Consider the following 16848-nt stretch of genomic DNA (forward strand, 5'->3'; position numbering starts at 1 on the left):
ACAGGATTTCTGCTCAGCACAGTCTTCATGCTGGGGACCTGGTGGCCCCGAGGGAGAGGAGAAGGCAAACGGGGGGGAGGGTGACCTTCTTTTGAGAGTCTAGGGACTTGGCGTCCTGCAGTTGGGGAAGATGCTCCTGGGGGAGCTGGCTGGGATGGACAGGCAGGATGACACAGGCTCTGAGGTCAGATCCCAGCTCTAGTTCTTACAAGCCATGGTCCCTTGGGCTGCTCATCTAACCTCTTGTCCTCAGTCTCCTTATCTGTCAAATGGGGATGGTAATAGTGCCTACCTCATAGGGCTATTGTAAGGGTTATGTGAGATAAGTGTGTAAAGTGCTGAACCAAAGGCCTGGTGTGATAGATTCTCTGTAGGCAGGCATCAGTAGCCTCACTGGTAATGTTGACATGGAGGCTGCTGGGAGCCTCAAAGGGAATCCAGTGAAGGCGGGGGTGTTGGGCAGACCGGCATTGATCACCCCCCATCCTGGGCATCTCCTTTCTGGAACCTCTTCCAACAAGTTCCTGGACTCCACAGTTGTCTACAGACAATGTATCAGTTAGCTATGTCTACATAACAAACAGCCCCCAAAATTCAGTAGCTTAAAACAATTTATTATTTGGGTTCACGAATCGCATGGTTGAGAGGTGGCTGATCTTGATTGAGTTCTCCCTCATGTCTGGGAGTCGGCTCTCTGTCAGCTACACTTGGTTCTGCTCTACGAGTCTCTCATCCTCTGGTAGGAGACCATGGGCATGTTCTTCTCATGCCGATGGCAGAAGCCCAAGAGTGCAAGCAAAACACAGAAGGTCTCTTCAGGCCAAGGCTTGGAACTGGTACACTGTCCCTTCTGCCACATCATGTAGGCCAAAGAAAGTGTCCAGAACAACCAGGACTCAAGGAGTAGGGAAACTGACGCTGCCTCTGTAGTGGAGGAACTGCAGTGTCACAGGGCAAATGGCATGGTGACAGGGAGGCGTAGAGAACTGGCGTCATCCCTGCAATTCACCACACACTTTATTTAAATGAGGCATCTGTAAGGATTATTCCTGAATGTCTACCTTTCATGATTTGTTCCTGGGGTTTAAGGAAAGTGTGGATTTGGAGTCCGAGCCCCACAGTTGCTGGGTGGGTGTGAAGTATCTTGGTCTGCATCGTTCACTAGTCTGAGGCCTGAAGTTCAGGTAATCACATCCCCTGACTCCCAGCCCCTCCCCATTGGTTTAGTGCTACAGGGCAGCACAGGCTAGGGGCAGAAGCCTTGGGTTCAAATTCCAGCCTTGAGTGCTGCATTACTTGGTGCACACTAAATATTGATCTCATATTGGCTACATCCATTCATTCTTTCAGAAAGTGCATAAATGCAATGGTACAGCTTAGCAAATTATTAGAGCAAATACTCTTGTAACCATCGCCCAGGACGAAGAATAGAAATTCCCATACTGCCGAGATGCTCTCCGCTGCCTCCTATCAACTGACCCTTTGTCCCTCAGAAGTAGCAGCCACTCTCTCAACTTTCATAGCAACACTTTCTGCTTTTTTTTTTTTCCTTTTGGGAGTTTTGCCATCTCAGTAAGCATCCCTAACCTCTGTCGTTTAGTTTCTCCTCTTGAACTTCGTTCAATGGAATCACACAGGCTATATTCCTTTGTGTCTGACTTCATTCACTCAGTCTTGTTTGTGACATTCATCCACGTCCTTGTGTATAAGTGCAGTTTGTTTTTGTGGCTGTATAATATTCCAACATATGAATGTACCACCATCTACTTACCTGTTTGACTGTTGATGGAGATTTGGGTTGTTTCTAGCCGGGGAATATTTTGGGGAGTAGTCCTGCCCTGAAATTCTAGCTCAGGTCTTTTGGTGAACATGGTGTCTCTGTATCTATGGGGTATATTCCTAAGAGTGGAATTGTGGGTCCTCAGAGAGCTGTTTATGTTCAGCTTCAGTAGATGGCGCCAGATGGTTTTCCCCAGAGTTGTACCAATTTACACGCTAACAAGCATGGTAGACTTTTCTTTAACCTCTCACTCTCTCCCCTTTTCCTTCCTTCCATTTACTTACTCATTCAACCCACGCTTTACCAACCGTCTGGAGACCGGGGGCCCAGGTATTTAAATGGTAAAAAGAAGTCACGTAATGCTGCCCCTCCCTCTCCTCCAGTTCCGCAGGCAGATGGATGGGAAGCCCCGAGCACCATCTAGGTCCTCAAGAGATCGGAGGTGGGATCTGGGGAGAGGGTGACACCCAAGGCCTCCCTCCTGGAAAGTCACGTGGCAGGGCTTTTGTGGGTGCCCACGCCCCCACTCCGATATTGGAGAAGGACCCTCCTCCCATATGGAGGGAGGCTTAGTCCAGCCCTCTCCCTCAGAAGCCAGCGGACCAAACGTCGGGCCACAGTGGGTGCGGTCCTGCTCCTGGAGGCTCTGCGCGCTGCTGCTATTTTCATGCGGCCCATTCTGTTAGGAGTTGCGGTTTCACTGCCTCCTGCTGATCGAGGAGGTGGAGGGGCGGCGGCGAGGAGGCTTCCTTCCGCCCCTCTGGGTGTGTGAGCTGGGGGAAGAGGATGAGGGAGAAGAAATCGAGAAGTGACGTCCTGAACCGCAAGTGGGGGTCGCCCGGGTACCCCAAACAACATGAGCGGTGGGAAGTGCAGTGAAGAAGCAGCGAAGCATCAGCACTTTCCCAGCAAAGCTCTTTCTTTTCAGCATTATTTCAAACCCCTTCCAACGGTTTTTCGAAGTCTTGTTTTTCTCTGTTGAAAGAAACGCTCAATTTCCCTCCTGTTTGTTTAAATGCCGTTTCGCCAGCGCAGCCCGCGAAGCTTTCGGTGCCGCCAATGCGGCAGCGCCATCTGCTGGCCATTTTTTTAAAAATTGCGGAATAGATCCTCTCCAGGTCCCGCCTCCTTCCAGAAGTGGCTGATGGAAAGGGGAAAAGAAACAACTTTCAGCACTATAAAAACGACCAGGAAGCCTAAGAAAAATGCTCATACTCACCAGAAAGGAGGAAATGCACATTAAACCGTGGAAACCATTTCTCAGTATCACATTGAAAATAGTTTAAAAATGCTAACATCCAGTGTTATAGAAGGTTCAGGGAAATGGCATCTCTCACACTTAGCTGCTGGAGGGGTGGGTTAGTACAGACTCTAAGGAGAGAGAGAAATTAATATTATCAAAATCACTAACAGTGTTTATGATTCAGAAATACCACTGCTAGAAATTGCCTTCAGAGAGCACAAATACGAAAAAGACACTGGATCAAGGCGTTGCCTGCAGTGGTGCCTGTACTTAGGAAAATTTGGAACCTTACAAGACAGTTAAACCAGCGGTGGCACATACGTTAGAAATCAGTGTTATTAAAAATAGCATGGGAAAATATTATATATTCCAGGAAAATGCTCATGGTATACAGAAAAAATTTAATCCTTCTCTAATCATACTTTAGCACACTCAGTATATTATAATGGTGAATACATTTGTCCAAACTCATAGAATGTACAATACCAAGGGTGAACCCTAATGTAAACTGTGGACTCTGAGTGCCAATGATATGTCACCGTAGGTTCATCAGCTGTGACGAATGCACCACTCTGGTGGGAAGGCGATGCATGTGTGGGGGCAGGGGGTATGAGAACTATCTGTACCTTCCACTCCATCTTGCTGTGGAAACTAAGACTGCTCTAAAAAAAATTAAGTCTAGTAAAAAAAAATTTAAAAGCCGATTACAAAACAATATGTGGTGACCGATTTCTGGTGAAGGCGGGGGGAGTTCATTGTGGTCTGCCCTGCCTGGGCTCCTCAGGAAAGGGCATGTGGGTGGGCGATTCCTACACATCCTACAGACCCGGCCTTCACAGGAGCCCTGCAGGGGACTCCTGTGGGGTTGCAGAGAAGGAGCATATGAGCCTGGCGCTGCTACAGCCATCTTATCACCAGGAGGAGTGCTTGTTGAGAGAGAAGGCTAAACCAAGGAAAGAGAAATTTAGAGAGAAAGTGAAAGTGAGAGAGAAAGCAGATGTAGAGGTCATGGTTTGAGTTTTGGGCTCCAACTTGAAGCTAATCTATTCCTGGGCTTTTCAGAGAATAAATTTCTCTTTGTCCGATTACCCTGGGTTTCTGTCACTCGTAAACCCAAAGGATCCGAGTGCCCTGAACACGAGCTCCCAGCTCATTCATGTTGCAACGAGCCAGTTGCTGGAGATGGGCCACGGCACAGATGGGCTTGCCAGGCGGCTTTCCGTCAGCACCTGGAACCCTTCCTCTCAGCAGGCACAGCCAGGGGAAGGGATGTCCAGGGCCTACCTGCCCCTTTCCTGGTCCCGGGCCTGGGCTGATGCTCCTTGGGGACAGAGGAGGTTCCTGCCTCAGAGCTGTGCTTCCGCTTTCCCTCTGCTTAAAATTCTCCCCTCCCCACGCTGCGGTGGCTGCCTCCTCAGCCTCCCCTATGGCTCCCTTAAACACCTCCTCCTCCGAGAAGCCCTCCCTGACCATCTGGCTGAGGGAGACCATTCTGTCCCAGCTTCAGTTTGCTCTGCAAGTGTCTCCCTTCTGATGTTTCAGCTCCATGAGGACAGGGACCCAGTCTGTCCTGTTCACCGCTGCGTCCCCAGCTCTTCACAGGGTCTGGCATAGAGTAGGAGTCGTTGTTTACTGAGAGAGGAGAATGTACACGGTGTATGGGTAAGGCTGGTGAGGGGCCCTATTCTGCTGACTGGGCCGGTGGGGCTTGTGCAGGGCCTTTTCCGGGGAGGGGCATTATTTTGGCTCTTACCAGGGGACACAGTGACACCAAGTAGAGGACACACTGCAGGTTCTGGCTTTGACCGAACCAGAACTCTCCCTCCATTTGTGGGTCTTACCTGATGTCAGGGTGTGAAGCCCAGAACTGGAGCCTGGGTGCCACCTCCCAGGTGGGGTGAGGAAAACCAAGGATGTCAGCCAAAGCCGAAACCAGGCCCACGACTGATCAAGCAGGGCTGATACAGGGCATGGGACGGGGATCGGGGCCACGGGGCCCAGGAGAGGGAGCAAGGCCCCAACTAGTCTGAGACAACGCACAGAGAACTTCGCATGATCCAGCCCGTGCGGTCAGAAGCTGATTTCCCTTTGCGGTAGTTTCCATTCCTTCTGAGTAAATCAGAGAGCAGTCTCAACGTGGTGCTGACAGGTCTCCAAGGCTTGTCTCTGTCTCTTTTAACAGAGGACATCTGGCGGCCTTAAACTCAAGGCCTGTCTCAGACAAAGGCCGCAGAGTTGTAATAACAGCGAGAGGTTTCATCGTGCTTATTTTTATAGCTACCCTCTCATTATAGCAGGTGAATCTGATTTTCCATGGAGGGTTGTAATAGGAAGTTTCTTTTTCAAATCCATTTACATGCGTAAAAGGAGACTGCTAGAAGGAAGATGGCTGGTGGATGGTAGAACAGATGGCAGCGCTGTTGGCCCCCCAGGGAGGATTCTGGGAAGGCAGCTGCAGGAGGACAGGAAGCTCTGGAGGAGCCCAGGAGGGTCTGTCTGGGGACACGGTGGGAGCTTCCTGTCCCCAGCAAGTGGAACTGGAGCTGAATTTGCTGCTCCAAAGCAGAGTTACAGCTAGGAGACCATTGCTGAGCTAAGGGAATGTAGGCAATGGGGCTGGAGCCCACCCTGAACAGAGCCTCCTGGCTAGCAGCCTAGCCGCCCTGGCTCAGGCCTCAGTACTGATCCTGTGCCCCCCAGGTCCAGCTGGGTGACCCCCCGTCGCCTCTTGGAATCCCAACCCGGGATTATTCTGTCTGCCCAGCCTGCCATACTATATCACTTTGATGTGGACACCCCAGTCCTGGAGCTGCCCCTGTCTCACCATGTGACCTGGAGAGAGCCCCTTCTCCAGGTCTCAGTTTCCCCACCTGTAAGCAGAGAGGAGTGAAAGTCTCTTGAAGGGACATATCCCCAGGGACATATCTGCAACCTTCTCCTCTCAGTCCTCCAATGTGGGGCTCAGGGAGGAGAGCACAGGCTGGGGGTGACACAGGCCTGCACTTAATTTCCTGCTTTACCTGTTGTTGGCTGTGTGACCTTGGGTAAGTCACTTAACCTCTCAGGGTGTCTGTGTCCTTGTCTGTTAAGTGGGATAAGAATATCTCTTGGGCAGAGCTGGACCACCAGTAATCAGAGAAGCCCTAGACACACAGTAGGGCTCCAAAAATGCTGGGGAGCCCCTGGTAGTAACCGTTTCCCCATCCTGGCTTGGGGGTAAGAGACCTGCCAGCATCCCAGGCATGGGGTCTCACAAGGATGACAAATCCCGTCCAAAGGGAGACCTTTGGCTCTGTGTCACATCCAGCAGGAGCCAGAGGCTGCTGGAGCAGACCTTCATGTGAACCGGCCCCCCTCAGGCTCCGGGGCCAAGTGCCCAGAGCAGGTTCCCGGGTGTGGGTGTGGCTGGCATGGTGCTCCCAGCAAGAGCTGCTCGGGCCCTGGGCTGAAGCATGTGTACCAGCGAGGGCCTGGGCTGGGAGGAGGTGGGGCAGGGAGGAACCCAGATGGCAGACTGCCCAGGCTCTGTGGATGGTTTTCCTCAAGGCCACTGTCAAGTCAATTCAACATGGGGCTTCTCAAATTTTAACCTGCGTACAGAGGAATCACCTTCGTGGGGCAGGAAGGAGAAGGTGGGTGAGGGAATCTCGTTAACATGCAGATTCTGGTTCAGAAGGTCTAGGGTGGAGCCTGAGATTCTGCCTGTCTCATAAGCTCCAGGTGACACAGATGCTTCTGGTCCGGGGCTCCACCCTGAGCATTGAGGGCAAGTGCCTCTCACCTTTCCTGTGGGCTCAACTTTTGAGAAGTCAGGAGAAAAGGGTCCAATCCCAGCTACCACCACTCCAGAGTTCCCTGGAAAGAAAGACTTAGCAATACTGTCGGGTGGGAGAGGGTCCAGGCAAACAGGGAAGTGCGGTACCCTGGTGGGGTCACAGTGGGCCACAAGGAAAGCTTCCTGGAGGAGGGGTTGAGGAATTCAAGGACTTGTTCCAGGAACTCAAGAAATGAGCGGGTCTCAGACTTCTGCGGCAAAGGGAGATGTCGGGAGGAGAGGCCGTTGGACACCCGGAGTGGATGAAGACACACTGTGCGTGGCCTGAAGAAACACCAGTGGACCTACAGGCCAAGGCCATCAAAAGAACTGGGAGGGCAGCATCTAGCATCACCAGGAGGAGACAACGTGGGAGGCCTGAAGCTATGCATTGTGGGTGGGCCCTTTTCAGAAGTCAGAGTAAGTCCTTTTCCTTACTCTGTGGTACCCAGCCCTTCTTTAAGGGTACTGATGGGAAACTCCCCCATATGATTTCTTAGTTCCCTTTTACCTTGCGTAAGGTTTTCTCCTCTGTCTCGACACCACACACAAGTACACTATATATATGTGATTTTCAGATGCACAGTCACCCTCCACCCCCTACGCTTTAGCACCTCTGAAGTCAATGGCATCTTCCTCTCTGTTGGCCTGGATCTATGTTCACTTCCTTCAGAATTTGCATCTGTGGTGCAAGGTACCTGAAACACCTGCATCTGAAACCTCTTTACCATGACTTCTCAGCTTGAGGATTTGGGACCACACTGTGTGTGTTTAGACCCCAAACCTGGGTGAGTACCAGTTTGCAGTTCCAGTTCTAGAGTCCGCACTCTCCACTCAGTGTCAAATTTGATTCATGCCTTTCCTCACTGTCCCTTTCTACAAGGCAGGTTTATTCTACGTGGACCATTACATTGGGAGCTAACTCTTTTTTGTCTCCCAGCTTTTTGCTGGAAACGCCTACTAAACTCCCCATGTTGGGCATTTTTTTTCTTTCTTAGTGAATATTTGGTGCGTCTAACAGTTGACAGCAGCATTTTGTATTTGATGAAATGACTTGTAAAATCAATATGATCTTCTTTACTATTACAAAAGAATTGCAGCTCTTTTTATTTTTCCGTTTAACACTTTAATTATCCACCTGCCCAGATTTCCAAGAAATCCAATCTCTCCCACTTAAAGTGTCCTTCTCCTGGAGTAAATTGAGATACTTGAAAACTTTCTTTTTCTGAAGGTGTCAGTCTGTGTCTAACCTCCAGGAAGGAGCCTGGTTGGGCCACTCCAGGTGTTGCCACATGGTGTTGCTGTTGAATATGTTCGGTGTAGTTCAGTGAATGCTTGCCCACTGCTCTTTGCTGAGCTAGATCTTGGTTCAGGCCAGTGTGGCGCCCCAGGTTACGGTTCCCAAGTTACAGCCTCACCCTGATAATAACCTCAGCCACATGGTTTAGATCTTCAGGGACTACTAGCCTGATAGGCATATGGGGTCCAAACCAGCCTGTACCATCAACTCCTGCCCTGCGCTGAACCCAGGTCACTGGCCCAGAATCCACTTCACCTGGGGGGCCTGACAGCAGACTTCGGTTAAGGGCATCCCAATCCATTGTCCTTCAGATGGGGAGGCGTCGAGCATTCAATCTCTTCTACCCAGAGGTCCCACCTCCTGTCAGGGCTATGTCTACGTAATCCAGAAAGTCCATTCAAGGGACAGTTGCCTTACAAATGGAAACCAACCCCAGGCAATGATTGCTGGTTCTAGCCCAGGATCCTCTCGCCCTTCAAAGGATGACGTATGGCTCATCCTGGGGACAAAGCTGGCTTTGAGGAGCAGTAGGTGACCTTTTGTCTTGCTGAGTTGGGCCTACCAGGGAAGAGCTAGAATACTTAGGATGATAGGTGGGAATACTTACCAGCAAGGTTGAGGGGGAGGAACAAAGAGGAAAGCCTCAGGGCAGCTAAAGAGAGATGTCTCTGAGGAAATGGATCAAGCTTTGTCTGTGATGTGCAGTTTAAACCTCTCCTCCAGCTACCTACAGAAACCCCAGTAAGGTTGATATGACTCTCCAGTGTTTTGGCGGCTGGGTTTGTGGTTTTGAGACGAAGTGGGCCTGGCATGAAGGGGACACAGGACACAAGTAGAGGCTTCCAAGGATGCCCGGAAGCATCTCCGCTTAACGTAGATGGGGAAACGGAGGACCAGAGGAGGGGCTTGTTCAAAGTCCTCCCACAAGCTAGAGCCCAAAGTGGCTCTTTCCGCTCAGAATCAACCCCCAAAAGCCCACGAGCCATGGTGATCCCCAGTTCTCCAGCTTCCCCGGGGAGTGGCTCAGTACAGATACTCTTGGACGGTGAGTTCCTTCAGGGTGAAGGCCCGGGGGGCGGGCTTCCGGAGCTGGTTCTCCTCCAGTCTCTTCTGCAGGGACACAAAGTCCTTGCCCAGCTCGTAGGCCAGGCGGGCCATGGCGTCCAGCAGCGGGGCGTAGTAACGGTGGCCCTCCCGGGCCTGCAGGCACTGCAGAGCCCTCTCCCCGGCGGCGAAGGCCTCGGCGGGGCACTCCAGGTCGCGGTGGCACACCAGCATGGCGCACAGGGACGGCACCACCATCACGGGGCAGTGGGACGTCAGCTTCTCCTGTAGCGGCACCGTGCGCACCAGGATGTTTAGGGCCTTGGTGTACTGCCCCGCGCGCAGGCAGCCGAAGGCCTCCTTCAGCTCGGGCCGCGTGAGGAAGTCGATGAACTCGCGCGAGCGACGCACGCAGCGGATGGCGTAGAGCAGACCTAGGTACTCTTTGAGGGCCAGCTTGCGCTCGGAGATCATCTCCGGGGTGAAGTTCCCCATCAGGTGCTTTTTGGGGAAGACGACATCTTCGATCTCTTCCCGGAAGGTCTTTAGGAGTTTCTTCTGGAGCGTCTCGAAGTCTGAATAACGCCGTTCCAGGATGGCTTTGTCGCTGTCAAAACTCCCCGTCTGGATGACGACGATTTGGTACATCTGCGGTGCAAAGAGAGGGGGCCTTTGACTACACTGTCACGGAGGGTTTGAACTGACAGAGAGCCCGGGAAATAAAATAACGATGACCTTAAAGCACACCCTGGAAATGGGGGCTGGCTTTCTGCAATTCTGTTTTAAATTGCCATTAGCCTTTGCTGAGCTGTAACAGTGAATCGTGACAAGAGTCAACCGGAGAATAACAAACACAGCGACGTGGAGGCATCCTGGGGTAGAAAGGCCATACAGGAACCTGCCGTGCGGGGGACCTGGGGCGTTCTTGGTTTTAGTGGTCAAAACTGGGCCTCAGGTTCCTGAACTGGGAGGCTTGAATTACTAAGATCTGTGTTTTCCAGGTGTGGAACTCCTGGGAGATGGTTTTAGGTGATATACTGGCAGTGATGTTATAAGTAAGAAAACTATTCTCTTCTCTTCTCTTTCAAGAGAATGCTGATTAAGGGCGCAGACTGCCTGGGTTATAATTCCAGCCCACCACGGTCTAGCTGTGTGGTTTTAGGTAGGTACTTTAACCTCTCTGAGCCTCCGTTTTCTCATCCAGAGAATGAGGATAGTAGCCTGCCTCACTGGGTGAGGATTAAATGAATCAATGCACTGAAACCATGACGTGCAGTCAGCACTCAGGGTCAGCTATTATTATTACTCCACTCCCATTTGGGGAATGGTGGGGGGCAAAGAAAGGCTGTGGCTCTTCCATAGTCATTAACCTCTCCCCCAACATAGGCTGAAATTCCATTCCAAAGAAAAACAGCCCCAAGCCCAGCTTTCCGCCTGCCATGGTAACCAGCTAGAATTTAATAACAGCCCTGAGCTTTCCTTGTATTTACTTTTATAATGACCTTTTCTTATGCCGTGTGATACTGGTTTTCCATTTAAGGTATTTCCCTTTGAAATAAATCCATTCAGTGTTTTTAAAAAGTGATCCACTTTAAAGAAAAACTGAGGTACATAATAAAAATGATATGAGGATATCAAAAACAATGAAGAAGGGACACAGATGATAATACCGGGTAACATGGGATTAAACTGGGCAGTTTGCTTCTTAGGCTTAGGCACCTTGACTCTCCAGCCGTCACGGTGCTGAGCGTGAAATCTCACTTTTGGACCATTTTTTTGCCAGAAGACTTCTGTGAGTTAAAGTGTGTCAATCCATTTCCTGGTCAGGGAGACTGAGGTGCAACCAGCCTTGCCCAGGGCCGGGAAGGAGGCCGTGAAGGCGCGCCATCACTTTTTGGTCTCTGCTTACCACAAATTTGGAGACTGTCCCCTCCTCGATGCGGGCGGAAGCGATCTCGAAGAGCAGTTTGACGTGCTTCCAGCAGCGTTTCTGGGTCCGCCAGTACTCCTGCAGCTCCCGCGTGGTCATGCTGGAGTTGGAGCTTTGGCTGTCGTGGGCATCTGGAAGGACCACACTCTTAAGGACTAGCACAGGTCAGTGTGCTTTGGGGGCAAGGACTTGGGAAGATGGCTGGGTCTGTCTGGGATGAGCCGTGGGAATCTGGAAACGCTGTGATTATCCCTCTCCTCCTTTCCACCCTGGATAGACCCAGTCGGGCATCAGTCAGACCCCTACACCCAACCTGGCTGAATCCATCTCGACATGGGCAACCTGGAAGAGCCCAGCGTCCCCAAGAGGCTTCTTGGTGGTGAAATGCAGTGTGTTTGTGGTACGTCGTCCACTTCTGCCTGTTGCGAAACCCCATGCTCCGGAAGAGCAGGGATGTGGCTGGTGGGTTTCCACCCTCCCTACTGTCGGCTGAGCGCACACCAGCGGATGGTGGGGGGAGCTCTGAGGATGCTGGGCTCCAGGTTCAGCTTGGTCGGCCCTTCCTCTCTCCTCTCATTTCCCACACTCCCTGCTTTTTCTTGCACATACCACTTCTTCTGCCTCAAATGCCATCCTCTTTCCCTGCCTCAAAAAGTAAGTGTTTCTTAAACCTCACTTGAGCCCTAGGCCATTCTGAGAATCTTGGGAAAGCTTAGAATCCTTCCTCTCCCCAAATGCACAAACCACTGTACATTTTATTTCAAGGGACATGTGTCCCAGGAGCCCTTCTCCAATGTGTCCTTCAAGACCCAACCCATATATCATTTCAACTGCCCTTTGGTGTTAGAATGAGAGCCTCCCACCTTGTCCCTGTGCCTTTTCCATGGCATCTTACATTGTTTTCTACAGATCCGTTTCCTTACTAAACTTGAAGGCCAGCACGGTGTTTGACTGTTCCTGCTTCCCCAGTGCCTGCATAGGGCCAGGAGCAGAGCAGGCGGTCAGCCAGCACATCTTGAAGGGTTGCATGCACATGGCAGATGTTTGCTCCAGGAGCTGGCGCTATAGCAGACACTGTCAGTGCCCGGCCATGCCCCCTCCCTGGCATTGACTGTTGTGGAACATCCCACTGGCTTCTTTCGGAAGCACCTGGGACTCTCCCCGTGAGGGCTTTCTTGGGCCATTGCAGCACGTTGTGGAGCGTACCTCTGCCAATGGAGGATGGGACCAGGGGATAGCAGGCTGGCCTCCTCGCCGCCGGGATGGGACAGCTCTAAGGTGTGATCCATACGGTCTCCCAGACAACCCCCATTGGGACAGAGCCCGAGTTGCCCACAGTGGTAATCTTTTCATCGACATCCCGTACTGGTTTCCTGCCCTTCCTTTCCTCGGTTTCCCACTCCCCTGCCATACCTCCTGGCCTTGTCTCCTGGATAAACCACTTGCACCGAATCCCTGTCTCAGTGTCTACTTCGGGATAACACAAGTTAAGTGAGCTGCCCTGTTTCTCACGGCATCCACTGAAGTATGCACACTTGTATTTCAAATGTCTTCAAACCTCTATCCCCCCGACCAAGCCCCAAGCCTCAAGCCCACCTAAGTGCTCTTCAGGTCCTGGACGTGGGAGGTCTGGGCCAGGGGCTGATGCTTTCGGCTTGGTCCCTGCCATGCACTGGGCTATGGGTGTTGTCCATCCAGGGCTCCTGGCGTGCCTGGGACTTGCCATGCTCCAAGGCTGCCAGGAAAACAAGAGAGAACAGTGAGTGCCCACTTGTGTTGGGGTTCCTGGTGGGTCCTGGTGGGTTCCACAGTCCCCACTGCTGAGCCCTCCACTGCCCACCTAGCCATCCGCCCGACTGTCAGATGTGAAACCTGGGCCTGGCTCTTTACTGGACTGATCGCTCCCAGGCTGAGCATGACCTTCTCTTAGAGTTAGCATCCTTATATTATCGAGTTGCTCTGAATTTTAAATGAGGTGACTTTAAGCAAAGGTAGTAGCTTAATGATGACTTGAGAGAGAGCTGCTGGCTTGTCCAGAAAAACCAATATTTCATTTCATATTACACGTGTAAACAAAATCTCAGTGTCCAAAGCAAGGAGGCTGGAATGTATCCTTCCCTTTTCTCTCCCTTCATCTTGAAGCAAACATTTACTAACAACTTGTTATACCCACTTCACATACACGCAGGCTCTTCACAGCCACTATCTGATTTGACACCCACGATAATCTATCGGGACTCCAATAACAGATAAGGCAACCGAGGTTTAGCCCGAGTCACGTGGCGCGTGAGCGTGACCAGCCAGCCAAGCCAATGCCTGTGGTGTGCACGCTACACATCCTGCACTCAACACCCACCCCCTCACTTCATCTGAAGCTGTGCGTGGTAGGAGGTTTTTGTCTCCATTTTATGGTAAAAGAACTGAGACTTTGAGCTGCCCAGGATCGAGAGCTGGTAAATGGTGGGCAGGGCACCAACGCAGGCTGGTCTGACTTCAGAATCATCTCCCTGGTACTCAGGGGAGGGTGGGCAGCGGGAGTCCTGGGGTTCATTTTATGCATAACTCTGTCTGTGACCCAGGTAAGTGAACAAGATGAGCCGGTGCCTGGAAGTTATTTAACTTCTCTGAGCCTCAGTTTCCTGCAGAAGGGGCACAATAACCTTCACGAAGCTGGTGTGAGTGTTAAGTCAGGCACCAGATCAGGGCTGCGCACACACCAGATACCGTATTAGTCCCTTTTATTAGTACCTGACCCGTGATAGATGCTCTAGGAAATATTTGAGAAATAAATGGCTGAATGAAGATGTGAGTTGGAATACAAGTTAAAATGTCTGAGACGAATTAGAAAAAGGGCCAATTAAAACATCAGCTCAGGGGCTTCCCTGTTGGCGCAGTGGTTGGGAGTCCGCCTGCCAGTGTAGGGGACGCGGGTTCGTGCCCTGGTCCGGGAGGATCCCACATGCCGCGGAGCGGCTGCGCCCGTGAGCCATGGCCGCTGAGGCTGTGCGTCCAGAGCCTGTGCTCCGCAACGGGAGAGGCCACAGCATTGAGAGGCCCGCGTACTGAAAAAAAAAACCAAAACAAAACATCAGCTCAGATGGAGTGAGTAGCTGGGGCACCATTTAGGCACAGAAATTCAAAATAAGAAGGGTGCAAGTGACCTGACCTCCTTCTTAACGTGCTCTTGCTGTGTCAGGTGAAAGGAACCCTGGGGGCATCCTCCAGGGGGCTCTGTGCTGGTGTCCAGTGGGGGGCTCTCAGGGACCCTCTGTCCAGCCTCATCCTATATAGATGGGAAACTGAGGCACAGAGCAGGGCATGGCTGGACCAGGGCTGCACACGCTTGAGTACCCTATAGCTTTCTCCCCTTGAGGAGTCGGGTCTTCCGTCCTGACCAACTGTGGGTCCGTAGGCAAGTTATTTAATATCTCCAGTCCTCGGTTTCCCCACCTGAGAGATGTGGCCACCAACCCTGTCCTAGATGATGGATGGCTAGGAACAGGTTCCCTATATTCTGGTAGGTGCCCAGGCAAGACAGCAAGTGGTCCACACACTCTTATCCAACGGATTTCGGGTAGCCAGGACTCTTGGGGGCTCAGTGATTCCTGTGGGCACTCCTATGTACCTGCTTCAGTTAGCTCATCTGTAAAATGGGTGATGGCGAGTAGAATTGGCCTCAGTGGTCCCAGCCCTTCCAGCTCTGCTGTCTTGATCAGGCAGCTGGTGCCAGGTCAGAAGCAGGGCACTGTTTGCCCAGAGACCCCATGAGACCCCAGGAGTGATGGCCTTGGCTGGGCATCCCAGGAAAGACCTGGCAAAGCTGAGCATGAACGCAGAGCTTAGAATAAATATCAAGTTCAGCAGCCAAAGCCAGCTCCCTTAGGTTTTCTTTCATGGGACCGGCTGAAACTGGAAAGCGGCAGAGAGAAAGTGGTCACTGGTGCATCTATGGAGTCTCTAGTCCTCAGTTTTCCCATCTGTGAAATGGGGAAAGCAATCTTGTGACTCCAAGAGCTCCTTGGGGACAGCTGTACATGGTGTCCTGTGGGCCCTTCCCTCCCATCTCTACACCCCACAGAGCAAAGATTTCTAGGCTTTACGACAAAATATGACAAGTGTTGGTACTCCTGGCTTGAGGGCCTGTCCTTGGCCCAGCGGACAGCAGTTGCCCAGCCCCTCCACCATCCAGCTCCGGGAGCAGTCACCCTTGCTCCTTCCTTCCCAGGTGCCCTGAGCATCACTTCTCCCTCTAAGGGATGCCTGCCATGTCCAGGCTTCTTCTGATGGGCACACAGGGCCCCCTTCGGAGCCCATGCTACCTCTCTGAGGGGGCAGGAGGGGACATTCCATCAGGGGTGAAACTCCAGCAGAGTAAAGCACCCTGGTCCAACCTAGGAGACAGAAGATCCTAGACACTGGATGGGCACACTCCCAAATGTAAGCATACATCAGAACTTGCTCAGGGGCGGGGGTGGAGGCGGAGGCGCCGAGGGGCAGACTTCCTGCTCCCAACATCAGAGAGTCCCATCTAGCAGGTCCTGCGGTGAGCCCTGGATTCTGCATTTTGCACAAGTCCCGAGGGCTGTGCTGATACAGGCTTTCCCTGGTACCACTTTTTGAGAAACACAGGTTTGGTAGATTATTCCCCAGGCTCAAGAGAGGTTGGAGAAGCATCTGGTACTTCAAAAGGCATTGATGAGATGGAGGGTCGAGGAGCTGCTCCCTGCTCTGCCCCAATGCGCTGAGGGGAGTCCTGCGTATCTGTCACCAACCCTTCTCCCTACCACCCTGCCCCCAAGAGGTAGCGAGGGACGGTTACAGGAGGCGGGGGCTCAGGCCACAGGGGGGCAGAGGCCCACTGAGCTTGGGGTCAGACACTGACCTGAGGTCTCTGGTCCTGTGCGTGTCCAGGGGTCCAGGAGGGATGTCACATGGCCCCCTTCAGCTCTCTGTTCCAAGCTCTGGGCGAGCAGGCCAGTGGCTGCCACTTTGCTAAGTTCCCTGTATGAAAACAGGAAATAAGCTGTGTGACCCGCTCCTGGTTGCCCCAGCCCATTGGCTGATGAAAGATGCTAGTGAACTCAACTAACAGTCTGAGGCCGCCCTGCTGGGCAGGACCTAGCATGGCAGGGCGGGCCTGGATCTCAGTTCCCACATCAGCCTGTCTGACCCTCAGGGTCCTTGACAATCTCTGGCATTTCGGACCTTAGTTCCCAAAGCTCTTTAATGTGCATTATCCTACCCTACTGAGCTAGGCATGATGGGGGCCATCCTGCTCTAAGGACAGATGGGGAAAGTGAGGCTTGGAGCAGAGAGCTGGTGGGATGCAGAGCCAGGGCCGGATTGGGGGCGGGTAGACTCAGAGTGCCTTTCTCTGGCGGAAGCTGCATCCCACATGCCAGAAAGTACCAGGGAAGCCAAACCTCTGGGCAGTTACATGATTTGTAGCCAACCGTATTGTGGCCTGAAGTGCAGGAGGCTGGAACAAGACAAAAAATTAAACCTGTCCTGCTCCCCCCCCACCAAGAAGTCTACCATGTATCTCTCCGGACACGCAGGCTCAGCGGCCACGGCTCACGGGCCCAACCGCTCCGCGGCATGTGGGATCCTCCCAGACCGGGGCACAAACCCGAGTCCCCTGCATCGGCAGGCGGACTCTCAACCACTGCGTCACCAGGGAAGCCCCCTTGCTTTTCTTTGTAATTTATCACCTACTAACAGACCCCAAAACAATAGT

At 52.3% G+C, this 16848-nt stretch overlaps 1 protein-coding gene across 1 annotated transcript; it reads right to left on the minus strand.

The window, feature by feature from the left end:
* Positions 1-7940: 7940 nt before the first annotated feature.
* Positions 7941-16153, minus strand: SNX20 (sorting nexin 20). Its single transcript, XM_067721346.1, has 4 exons — positions 15994-16153; positions 12708-12846; positions 11091-11242; positions 7941-9829 (listed from the first exon to the last, which is right to left on the minus strand). The coding sequence occupies exons 2-4, from the start codon at positions 12835-12837 to the stop codon at positions 9161-9163; spliced, it is 951 nt and encodes a 316-aa protein (XP_067577447.1). The 5' UTR covers positions 12838-12846; positions 15994-16153; the 3' UTR covers positions 7941-9160.
* Positions 16154-16848: the final 695 nt, after the last annotated feature.

This window comes from Pseudorca crassidens, chromosome 20 (genome assembly GCF_039906515.1).
Source record: "Pseudorca crassidens isolate mPseCra1 chromosome 20, mPseCra1.hap1, whole genome shotgun sequence".
NCBI classification, from domain to species: domain Eukaryota; kingdom Metazoa; phylum Chordata; class Mammalia; order Artiodactyla; family Delphinidae; genus Pseudorca; species Pseudorca crassidens.